Source organism: Amblyomma mixtum, chromosome 3, assembly GCF_055824585.1.
Source record: "Amblyomma mixtum isolate Tamu chromosome 3, ASM5582458v1, whole genome shotgun sequence".
Lineage (NCBI taxonomy): Eukaryota > Metazoa > Arthropoda > Arachnida > Ixodida > Ixodidae > Amblyomma > Amblyomma mixtum.
In genome coordinates, this window is record NC_143014.1 from 102,897,693 (window position 1) to 102,909,882 (window position 12,190).

The following is a 12,190-nucleotide window of genomic DNA, read 5'->3' on the forward strand; positions in this document are numbered from 1 at the left end:
ACGAAGGTACCCAACTCTTTCGACGGGGACTAACTGGACCCTAATTAAAAATATTCGTTCTCGTGACCAAATATTGCGAAGACTACAGGAAAAAGCACCCAAAGAATTGCGCGATGGAGGCAAGGTCTGGGCAGCATGCAAAGCAATAGAACAGCATACATGCTGCATTGCCGCTGTCGTAAGCCGTGATTATTTCTCGCTTACTGCTTTGCTTCTTTGGGCGTGTCAGGTTTGGTGGATAGACTTTCACTGTGCCATGGACGCGCTTTCCTTAGCGCGCTCATCACATCCTGTCTCATTTTTTCCGCCCCTTCTTATGTTCATCTTGGGTATGCAAACTAAAATTCCTGTGGTTAACTTCCGTTTCCTTCATATCGCTCCTCTCCATCTTATTCTTGCAGCAGCAGCACATTTACAAGTACTGACCACGATCGTGTAAATGCCGATGGGACTCCGAGTATAAAACGAGCTGTTTACCTCAAGTTGAATGAGCACCCATTTCAGAGAGCTCCAGTCTCGAAAACTCTACTTCCCGAGAGGAGGCGAAATTTTGCGCTAAAATGGTCGTGCTGACTACGTTGCATTGTTTATTATACTGAAAATGGCGCGAAATGAATAAACATACAAGCCAAAGGAAACCTGCTACAGTCTTGTCCGTGGCATAGAGAATGCGCTATAATGAATTAAGCTTTGCACGACAGAATAGTACGCTGGCATATGAAAGAAGAAAGAATGATGGTGACCACGACAAGCCAGTACAGCAAGAAGAGAAATGAAGGGTCGCAAGCTCACCTCGTGTAGCAACGCCAGCGTTGCTCCGAAAGCGGCTCGGGCAGCCCGAGTTACCACACGCGGAAAACCCAAGTCTGGTGCACAGCTGGAGAGCACCCCTACCGCGCGGAAATGACCTAATGTAGAAGAGATAAGCGGGCAAACCACATTAAGAAAGAAGAGACGTACGTGCTCGGGTGGGATATTTGCGTTTGGGACGGAATGAACTACTTTGTACTGCAAGTTAATTGATAACCCTTGCATTTTGGCCATGAAAGCTAGAAAACAGCTTCTCTGAGGAGAATGTGAACACGCTTTAATTTCAAGCCGACAATCTCACGGGCATCACCAATGATGATGCGCTGATGATCTCTTGTGTACTTAGAGAGTGTGCCGTGGAGGCACGCAGAATAGAGTTTCAAGAATATGACTGCGCCTGTCGTCCGCGACTTTGTACTTGGAGCGTCAGGTATTTTTTAATGACATTGTATTTAAGCGCAAGGTATTTTGATGGCAATGCATTCTGAACTGCTGGATTTCACGACATTTAATCGCGTGTTTTTCGCAAGGTTCGACTCCTGCACCCACCGTTAATATGCAAACTTGAGTGCAGTTGAGAAGATTAAAGTAAATGGAAAAATGCTTTCCTTTCGCTCATTGCTGTGACAGCATGACAACGCCGCAGCAAGACATCTTTAATGGGCGTCAAGTGCCTCAGACAGCGTGTTATGCAAGCAGGAAGTAAAATAAAAAAGTACTGAAGCTTCCAAGCTGCTGTTAGCACGTGCGCCAGAAGTTCAAGCCCACCTGTTACATTGAAGGCTCTTCCCGTGGAGCCGTACGCGATTACACACTCACAAAGAGGCTTTGGTCCTATTCCAATTCTGAGATGTTTTCGTTGAGAAAACGCTCCTTTTTCGCGTGTCTCACAGGGATGTTTTCGAACCGCATGGTGGAACCAAAAGAAAATTTCCGATATAGCTTCGATGAGTCAAATCACCGCAGTGACCCTGTTGAAATGAAAAATGTTCACTTCGGTGAAATTGCTGCTGTTATGAACTCGCTTCACTGATGGCATTACTGCAAGAAGCCCTGTGGGCAAGTGTGGTCTTTTCATTGATATATTGTGAATATGTCATAGACGGCTTCGTAAATGCATCCAGCCGTCTTCAGAGGCTGTGGTGAACAAACGGTTTAGACGAGAAAAAGCTAATTAAAGTTTCTTAAGCGGCGTTAACTTCCCTCGCTTGCTTATTCGCAAAGCGCTAAGTGCGCTGCTTATAGCCTAGGGCAGGAAACGGAAGCTCCTCGGAAATGACGTTTACGTCCTACTTCGCCCGCTGTGAGCGTGTGAAAATCCACGTGATTCGACCGATTCTATGGCGCAGGAACAAACCCGAAAACAACGAGAAATATTGTGCGGTATGTGGGAAATTGAAAGGGGAAGCAGATGAAAACTGCGCGTTCGCTGCTCACAGTTCTGGATCCCAAGGCAGGCTTTATGAAGGCTCAACACATTTGCGTGCATTAACCAACTTTACTATTCGCCAATGAATTTAGATAAGAAGTAATGGTAAGTTTTAGCGCTTATACTAGACCTGAAATAAAAATATTGTAAAACATATACAAACGGTACCTACGAGTGAACAAGGTCCGAATTCAAACCAAACGAAGTCTACGCTGTAAAGCTTTTGAGAGTGACACCTCGATAGTTGTGCACATGTGTAAAGAGATGAAGAAGAATCTTCAAAAATTACCCCAAAGTTAGCGAACAACTTTTAAGGCGGAAGCCTTTAATGTCTCATCGTTGTAAGCAGCAGTTGTCGACAGAAAATGTCACGCTTTTCAATTGGTAGAAACGGTCGTGACGTCACAGTGCGCGAATTTCAAACGGGGCCAATTACACTTTGGCTAGTAACCATACAACCAATTGAAGGGGTCGTATAGTGATGCTCCAAGTAAGTGGGACTGAGCTTAGTTAATTGCTTAATTACCCAATTAGCCTAATTAGCTTTACTAGTCAGGCCATATAAATAAATAAATAAAAGCGATTAAGAACTTGGTCGAGCTCAGGAATCGAACCCCGGTCTTCGGCGTGAGAGACGAGCACGCTATCCACTCCGCCATGCCATTTCGATGGTTTGGAATGAACAAAGGCGCGTCTAGTGAATACGGTGTCTTCACTCACTCTCATCCTCCTCCATTCCCTTCCGGCGAGGTTTAGGTGTCCACCGACAAATGAGAGACAGATACATTTCCTTTCCTCAAAAACCAATTTACCGACGAGCGAGGCGTAGAACCGAATGGGCGATGGCGTTCTATGGACTCCTTGGCAGCGTTGCAAGACGCTGTCGCGTTCCACTCTTAGGGGCGAAGCTGGGGGTGCGTATTCCCTTCGTTTGTCCGTAGGTCAAAAAAGTGCCCCCTGAATTTTGACGGGTGTCCACCGAGATATGTGAGACAGTTACTGCGTAATTTCCTTTCCTCAAATACAATTTTCATTTTCTTCATTACGGCTCCTCTTTATCTATCTCCTTTCACTCCCACCTCCCTTCCTCTACGGTGCGGTTCAGGTGTCCACCTAGATGACAGAGAATTACTGCGCCATTTCCTTTCCTCAAAAAGCGTTGCGTTCAAAGGGCAAGGCATCGCGCCGAACGGGTGGTGGCGTTCCAGTGGACTCCCTGGCAGCGCTACAACGCGCTGTCGCGTTCCACTCCTAAAGGCGAAGCTTAAGCGTCATTAATTAGCAGTTAATTAGGATTCAGGCATTAATCAGTAATTAACAATTAATTAGTGATTTGCCATCACTTAGTAATTAGTACTCAAATATATGTGACGCCACCAGTGCCACAGAAACAGCGAAGGTGGTGCGGAAAACGCTTCCGCCTCTACCCACTTTAGACAGTCAAAGTGCCCCCTTAAATTTTTATGTTCTGCCTGCAGTAACAGTAAGGAATCCGTGGCTTGCAATAGAAACTTCGGAGATTATCCTCTGACCCCCTCCCATGCTTCAACACAGTAGCGAGCTGTTGACGGTGTCCTGACCAGATCACTTCGGCGCATGTTTACCAAAAGGACGCACAGACGAGGTAATAACTCTAATATTCGTTACGAAAAACATATGCTTGAGCGGATGAATTGCATACTAAATGAGCGAAAACTCAGAGGCTTGGCTGCTCAACTAACGGGGCGGCTGTTCCGTTCGTTCGGTCTTTCCATTCATGCATCCGCTGTGCTACTGTCTCGACGTTACCACAGGCTGTATACAGGTGCCGTCAGTGCAGTGTCGCTCTCTATATCTCCATCCGTGGCTTATGCCCAAACGACGCATCTAGGAAATTAACGTATACGCACTTACGCACATCTATTGTGATATGTCAGCCAACGAATACGGTAATATTCGTTCTGTGATCTTTGTATACTAAAAAAATCAGCTGTGCCACTGCTGTGAGCGTTAGACATCCTACAGAGCAGGCGCTCAATGGAAGAAGGGAGCGGTGAAGGGGCAAATATCGCCGCTTTTTCTCCTCAGGGAAGGCGAAAAGGTCGGGTTTTTCCTTCATTATTTCTAGACATACGGCCTCAAATTTTAAACAATGGTTCCTCCTTCTTCCCCTTCTCCGCTCGACTGTAATCAGACTGATTCCTCTGTCTTTCTTTTGTAAACAAACGTTTGTCTTTTTCAGAATCATAATTAGTCTTTATTTACATACGAAATTGATGTGCATAGCATCTCATACAAAAGGAGGTCCCGAAGTAAGTGACTGTATTGGGACCTCTTCGCTTTGTGTATGCGCATTTCTCTTTCGCGTGTGAGAGCGACTGCCGCACAGGGTGCGGAGCTTGCCCACGCTTTGAATCTGTTGCCGTTGTCCTAAGAGTCCGCCCACTGTTATAACCGCAGGCGCTGTCTGCCCTGTGTGTGCTGTGCGCCTTTGCCCGCACCGAAGCCGGCGGCGGCGGCTACGGAGGCGGCGCCGTGGCCGTCGCGACTCCAGTCATCGCCAAGACCACGCCCGTGCTCGTGGCGGCCTCCAAACCTGTGCTGCCCAACGTGGGTCACGCGGCCCACTACCTCGGCTACGCGGGTAACGTCTTCGAGCAGCTGCTGGGTTTCAGCGGACACTACGGCCTCCCCAGCGGAGGCGGCGGAGGGGGCAGAGGTACGGGCCAGACTGGCCTGCGCAATGCGAAGAGGAACCCTGAGGCGAGCGGTAGAGGCGCCAGTTCATGCGCAGCCACTTCATCGTTTCTCGGAGGAAGAGGGAAAATGATTGGCATCGCAGTGCAGGCAAATTTGAAGAATCAAGTTACTTGCCATTCAACATTCTCGTTTCGTGACACTTTCTGACGAATACTTACTTCAAAATCGGGTTAATTGGGGAGATATGGGACAAGTCTCTGTCCTGCAGTGGGCGTAGTCAAGTCAATGATGACGATGATTTACTCCAAAGGAAGAACGTTCCCCGTACATAATACGTAGGCTGGGAAAAGATCTTGGAAGCGTAAAGTTTGCCGTCTTTAGTTTAGACCTGATCACTGTTAGAACTGGGAAGACTGGATGCATTTCCAGTGTACACCACGCGATGGTGCGAAAGGAAGCGCCGTTTGCGTCGCCTAAATCACCGGTCCCATTAGCCCCGCGCTGAAGTTGAGCGCAGTGAACCTGCGACTCGTATGTCAGGTCGATAGGGCGTGCCCGTTTATACGATAAGGTCGAACACACACGGCTCTTGGCCGCGCATGGCTGCCGGTTGACCAACGCTGTGGGGTGCAACTGCAAGGCGAGTGGTTTCAGGCGCACGCTTCGCTTGGCGTCCTCCCTTTGTTCGCCAGGTCTGGTGGGTGCAGTGAGACTGCCCGTGTTCAGCGGCAGCGTGTTGCTGGGCCACGGCGGTGGTGGTGGTGGCGGCGGCGGCGCCTTCCTTTTGGGCCATGGAGGCGGCTTCGGCGGCGGTGCCCTCAAGACCTACAAATTGGCTTCGAGCTCGTACGGCATTCCCGTGGGCCTGCCCGTCAGCCTGGCCCACGGCTGGCACTGACAACGCGGGAGCTGGCCCTCCCGACACTTCCTCAGCGTGAGTCTGCCGCCACTCATCACGATGCATCGCACTCTAGTAGAGCGGTGCTCTCCAGGGATCTGCATAAGCTGGGAGTGCAGAGGAGTTCGCATGTCTAAAGAGAGCCCGAAACAGAGCGTTCGCAGCGAAAACGCCGACAGCGTTCTGCAAGGACCATGTACGGTGGTCATTTGCGAGCATTTGGCTACATTGTTTCCACTCGGCTCTCAGATGCGCCATTATGCAATTGCAGCATTGGACAGGCGACCCAGTTGTTCGTGTCTGTTGACTATAAATAGCTTTGTGCGGCCTGGTGAAGCACTCCCCCATTCCCACCGCTATGTTTAACGCGCAGTCAGATTACTTGCTTGCTCTGTTGGATTTGCGTTGCTTCCTTTTTACTGTTGGATTAAGAGTTTATTCTCAGTATCTGTTTCCTGTTCGAGCAGAAAACGTTTCGTGCTCTTTCTTTAGGGCTTCTACTTGTAACCGGCTCCCAAAAAATGAGATCTGTGCTTTCCTGTGGTGAAGTCCTGAAAGTAGAAGTTTTGTGTTCTTTACTTTGCAAACAATAACCAGTAATGCAAAGGATCGATGCGAAATATGAAGTGTATGCTATAGGTCTGCTTAGAGACGTCAATTACAACTACCATGTACAACACTCTCGGGAAAAAGAATTGAATGTTTGAAAATTGTAAGGTATTGTTATGGTAATATTGAAGGTAACGGACCATTCTTCCGATGTGTAATAAAATCTTTCGCTTAAAGTTTTTTCATAGCTCGCATCGAACAGTTAAGACTGCCATAGAAAACCAATGGGGAAAGCTTTTGACGATAGCAGAAACTTCAATAGCAGAAAAAAAAATGCAAGCTTGCCAACGGGAGATCTGGGGATGTATTTATTGTTAGATTGAAATCTTGTAATATATAAAATAATTGCGTTCATAAACTCTTTTTCGTCCAAAAGTGCATTTGTTCAGAATTATTAGGGATTAAAAAAATTCCATTCTGAAATCTGGAACCTTGTGTACAAGGCCAGATACGATACATGCAGTCATCATGTGTCTGATGTCCGACAAAACACAAGGAAATCTTTTGCACTTAGATGCATGTGCAAAGCCATCAATCTTGATTTAATTGTGCACAAGCTGCATAAATTCAGTGCATTCTCGAGCGTAGCGTGTTTTTAGAGGGAAGGTTTTACACCTAGAAGAAGCAGCGCTGGTTTTAGTTCTTTACACACCATTCTTTCTAGCTGCTGGCAGGCGCATCTGAACCGTGTTTCTGTACGCCGCAGGTCAAATTCAATTTCGCAACTAAATAGATAAATAAAGGCGCCGCGGTACTTTCAGAAACTCGAGATTTTCACGAGATCCATGATCACAATATGGTGGATCTGCAAATCCACGAACAAAACCCCCGAGAAACAACCTAGGAGGGCCACCTAGGTCACGTGACGTTGTGACGTCATCACACCCTGCCCACCGTGGCAGATGGCAGTTAAACAGTTAAAGTAATAACTCGTCGCGAGAGGTTGCTCGGGAAAAGCAGCTTGTGCCACACAAGCCCCACCGGTGGCAGCACCTGCCATTGCAGGGCAGTGGTGCATCCCTTAACCGCTGCACCACTGCGCCAGGAGTGGGATATGAAGACTCCCAGGGAACTGTGAATGTGAAGTCGAGAGTGACCAATTCTGCATATAGGCTATCGCGTCATACCTTTAATCGGAGCTTAAGTGCACCCTCCGGTTTTTTCCAAGCTCTAGACAAGCTTGTTAAAAGAGCACTGAGGACAACTCCATCCAATTATTATTCTCAGTAAAGAAAAAAAAAACGATTCACTGGTCCTTTCTGGCTACGTTTACGTATGTCCAGCAGCAAAAGAGGCATTTATAGGAGAAGATATTCGACTTAAAATCTTCCCGCCAGTCTATTAAAACTTGTGAGCCCTTACAGTAAAGGGCGGGTTGCCACCGTTTTGAAGTGAATGGCGGCCTAGCGTAGCCTCCGGAATTCGCGCCTAAGGCACCACAGCACAAGAATTCAGTACAAGTGCTTCTAGTTCTTTTGGCTGCCGACAAGTGGCGTGCATCACTGAAAATTCAAAGATAGCACGTTGACATTATCCGTGGCGTAACAAAGAAAGAAAATGACCAAGTCGCTGCAGAAAAGAACGTGACAGACCGCTTGGCTTAGAGGCACTGGCTGAGCGTTGGCCCGAATCACTAGTAGCGATCGGTGTCGACGCGCGCATTTTACTTGCGATATTGGTCGATGATGGTGACACTTGTACTTCGTTTTCTGGCCTGTTTTATCTTATAAAAGGTCCGTTTTCGGTGAGAATGGTCTCTTTGTGATTAGAACTCGGTACAAATGCAGGCCGACTTCTGTATGTCCTTAGTGTCTCTTTAACGATGCAGCGCCTCCCGTGTTCATGGCCTCATGATTCCAACAGAATATGGTAAGCTCATGTATGCGCCCCGCTGGCTATGGGTTGGCAGCGGATATCCGAGCAGCTATGGCCGCATAAGGCTGGCAGCTATAATTTTTCTGTCCCCTATAAATGGTGTTGTCAAGCACAGAAAATTTATGGTACCACCTGCAAACTGCATTTTACTAAATGAAATTACATTCTGTCCCCGCGGATTTTTTATTATCGGCACTGTGGCTTCCCATAAAATCTAGGAAACAGCGATAGATAGAATAAGTGCAGAACGAAATCATATCAAGTACCCGAAGCTTCACAGCTGCATCTCGGAAATGATTTCGTGATATAACTTGTTGGGTGAAGTTTGAGACGAAGAACTTGGAATTTAATCAGCACATTGAATCACTGCTCACTAGCCACCGCTGACTGGCACCGTAGCAGTGAGTCGGACAGAGAAAGATCGAAATAAAACCACTGTCTATAGACCGCGTCTCAATATCTAATCGAAATCTATAAATTACCCGTACTGCTTACTGAATCTGAGTTTTGCTTTCTCGCTGCAGGTACCACAAGACACATCAGCCATCAGAATACCAGGAGGACATCTGTACATAATGTTTTCCATTGCAGCTCATTACGTTCTCTCTTTGTTCAATAAAGCACGTTTTCTTTTTACTGTTTTAAACTGGTGTTTTGGTTCCCTTTACTTCATCTGTCTCAGATTTCATGTCACGGTTCGCCTTGTTTTGGCAACATACGACGGAACAGTAAGCTTCACAGAAAAAAAGAATCGGGGTTTGGGGCCGGAGCTTGAGCTACATCTAATGCGCCGCCATACACGATGGCATTGGCATTCTTAACACCGTCCGGAGTCAGCCACCGTCGACACGACGCTACTACGATCTGCGGCGTGTTTGAAAACGCCATCGGCTCATTCAGGTAGCCGGCCTGAAATGCTCAAGAGCTCGAAGTCGTGGGGCTGTGCCATAAAAAAGGTGTTCTAAAAGTCCCGCAGATATTAGAAAAGGCTACATTCGTGATCCAGTGCTGAAGGCATTCATGACCTACTATAAAGAAGGCAGTCAATGACTGCTTTTTCTACTCCCGGTTTAACTGCACCGCGGTATGGCTTAGCTGCGATGTTCCGAATTTGTTACATAGCCCCAAACAACTTTACAGTGATGGCGTAGACTTGGGCGAGTTGGCACATGTTTGAGAATAAGACACACAGCGCAAAACACTACCAGAAAGAAGTGCATGGACGACACACCTCACTGACTGTAAATTTTAAAATGCCTGGAAAGGTTTCAGCATTTGAGGATCAGGACTACGTAGTGTAAGGTGGGCGAACTGTCATGTTTAAAGAATTTGTAACCGTCAAGGTAAATAACACTGCAGAGAGGTATGCACGCAGTGCGAGTGAAGCTAGCTTCGATATGGTGTGATCTATCTTTCTCTCGAAAAAAATTCAGGGGGACACTTTGTTGACCTAAAGTGCGGTGAGGCGAAAGCCTTCAGCGCGGTGTTGCTGCTTGTGTCACTGATGTGAGGTTAAGATATTAATTAAGTACACAATTGTTTGTGCATCTTAAATGCTGGAGACACTGGAGGGCGTTTGGGAGGCATCCGTATGATTCGACGCCTTTCTGCAAACACTCTCCAGCGTCCTATGCAAGGAGAACTACATATGCGTTGGCAGGAAGTAGCGTAGCTCATGGCTGCTTCCGCAGCTCATGGCTGTGTCCGCTGCTTCCGCAGGCTGCTTCCGCAGAGTAAAACAACTGATGAAGGAAAACTGCGCTCCGTACAAGGTTATAGGCCCATTATATTGGCAAATGTGGATTACAAAATTTTTGCTAAAGTCTTGTCAAATCGCCTGCAATTCTCAATGTCGGTACTCATTGGATCTCACCAGACGTGCTGTTTGAGAGGCCGCTCCATTTAAGGTAATGTTCACACAGCGCGTACAATTATTGAATATTCCTCCAGCTGTCATGAGCAGCTTGCTCTGCTTCAGATCGACCTTGCGAAAGCATTTGACCGCGTTCGCCATTCATTTCTGTTTTCACTTCTAGAGCGAGCAAACGTGGTTTCTACTGTACTTAAGGGGGTTGAACTTTGCTACAGCAACTGTTCAACTCGATAATCATTAATGGCCAGCTCTCGAACCCTGTGCCAGTCCGCTCTTCCGTGAAGCAAGGCTGTCCGATGTCTCCTCTGCTTTTTGCTGTTTACCTGGAACCGCTTTGTTTGAGTGTTTTGCGTAATAGTAACATCCATTGGTTCCCTATTTTGGGTAATGAAGTCAAATTGCTAGCATATGCTGATGATCTTTCATTTTTATGCATTGACAAGCCCACCACTGATGATGTGTTGTGCACGATAGATCGATTTGGCATCGCTTCTGGTTCTCAAATGAATCACTCCAAAAGTTCTGGCCTATGGTTTGATTCATGGGGCACAACTCCGCCCCTGTATGCTGGAATAGAATGATATTGTGTGCCTCCTAAATATCTTGGCATTCCACTCCATGCCTACAAATCGAGTGCGCATTACTGGAGAGAGAGAGTTCCGGCCGTTGTGCGTTATGCCCAGACGTTTGTAGCGCATCGGCTTTAAATTTTTGCTCGAGCCCATGCTTGGGACACCTTTCTGGCAACAAGAATTTATTACGTACTCCACGTCCTTCACTGCGCCAGACATTACGTACAGCGTTTCCATCGTATATTTGGTACGTTTATTTGGTCTTCCAAATTTGAGCCCATGCGGCGTGTTAACCTTTTCAGGCCTGTTTGTGCAGGAGGACTGGACCTAGAGCACCTGTATATGAGACAGTTGGTTGCCCGTTTCTTCTTTTTTCGTGATTGTTCACATCCGATTATTAGAGCATTCTTGCAGGTTAACTTCACGACTCTACTTCCGAACTTAGTAGTTTCTCGCAATTTTACTAAACGCCCCCGTTTACTAGGCTTTATGCAGGAAGTTTATGCCTCCGCGCATTTTTTGACAGTTCGGTTTTAAAAAGAGTACTTATATTCTGTTTCCCGCCCAGTCTGTATCGTTCTTTCAACTTTGGGCTCATGGGTCATGATGTTTTAAAGCGAGTGCGTAAAATGCCAATTTCTTCTTGCACCAAAAACATTTTTCTATAAATTACACACCGAAACTCTACCTGTCAACACGTGGCTCGATAAGAAAAAGATTTTTGTGTCTTCTGTAAACTGTCGCTTGTGCAATGTGCCTGAAACAATTGAACACTGTTTTATAGACTGCAAAGACGCGATTTTGTTTTGGGATGTGTTGCAGAGGTCGCTACAGAGATATTTTCTCCTAAATTCCTACAGTGCGCGCTACCTTGTTGTTTCTCAACCTGACTGGAAACCCTATGATATGATTCTTCTGATTGGACTTCATAGTCTTTGGAAAACGCGCATGCAAGACCGCAACGTTGAACCTGTTGTTTCGCCCAGAATTCATTTTAGCCGAATGTTGCTGCAGGTAACGGACATTTACAAAGAAGTGGACCTTTTACCGGATTGGTTTCCTCTCCTGATGCACTGTATATCCCTTACCGGCCTTTTAGTTCTAGTATGTTTACTATCATGTTTGTGCGACGTAGCGCCTACCAAGGTGCTCTGTAAATAGTTTTTTTTTTCGTGTGTGTATACACACACACACATATGTATATATATCCTTTCTTTACAAAACCATGTAAATAAATACCATGAAAGAAAGGCAAAAAAAAGGTTGTGTCTACAAAGGATCACTTCAGTCGAATGGTTGTTCATCTAAGAGACGTGTATGCCCAGACTGAGTACGAACCGGAGTGGCACTCACTATTAGTGATGTGCATTGCCCCTTTTCTAGTGCATGGTCTTTTCAATATGTATTGTTTTCATAATGTATTGTTTTCACTGTTTTCATAATGG

General features: G+C 46.5%; 1 protein-coding gene and 1 pseudogene across 2 annotated transcripts in view; both read left to right on the forward strand.

Annotated features, from left to right (window-relative positions):
• The window catches only part of LOC149351194 (uncharacterized), a 97,233-nt gene extending 88,287 nt beyond the window's left edge, over positions 1 to 8,946 (forward strand). For both annotated transcript variants that reach the window (XM_089576983.1, XM_089576984.1), the window contains exons 2-4: positions 4,679 to 4,937; positions 5,611 to 5,852; positions 8,825 to 8,946. In XM_089576983.1, the coding sequence (XP_089433109.1) occupies positions 4,679 to 4,937; positions 5,611 to 5,816 (465 nt within the window). In that variant the 3' untranslated portion in view covers positions 5,817 to 5,852; positions 8,825 to 8,946. The remainder of the gene's footprint in view (positions 1 to 4,678; positions 4,938 to 5,610; positions 5,853 to 8,824) is intronic.
• A 1,523-nt stretch (positions 8,947 to 10,469) lies between these two features.
• On the forward strand, positions 10,470 to 11,906 carry LOC149351195 (uncharacterized; annotated as a pseudogene).
• The last annotated feature ends 284 nt before the right edge of the window (positions 11,907 to 12,190 follow it).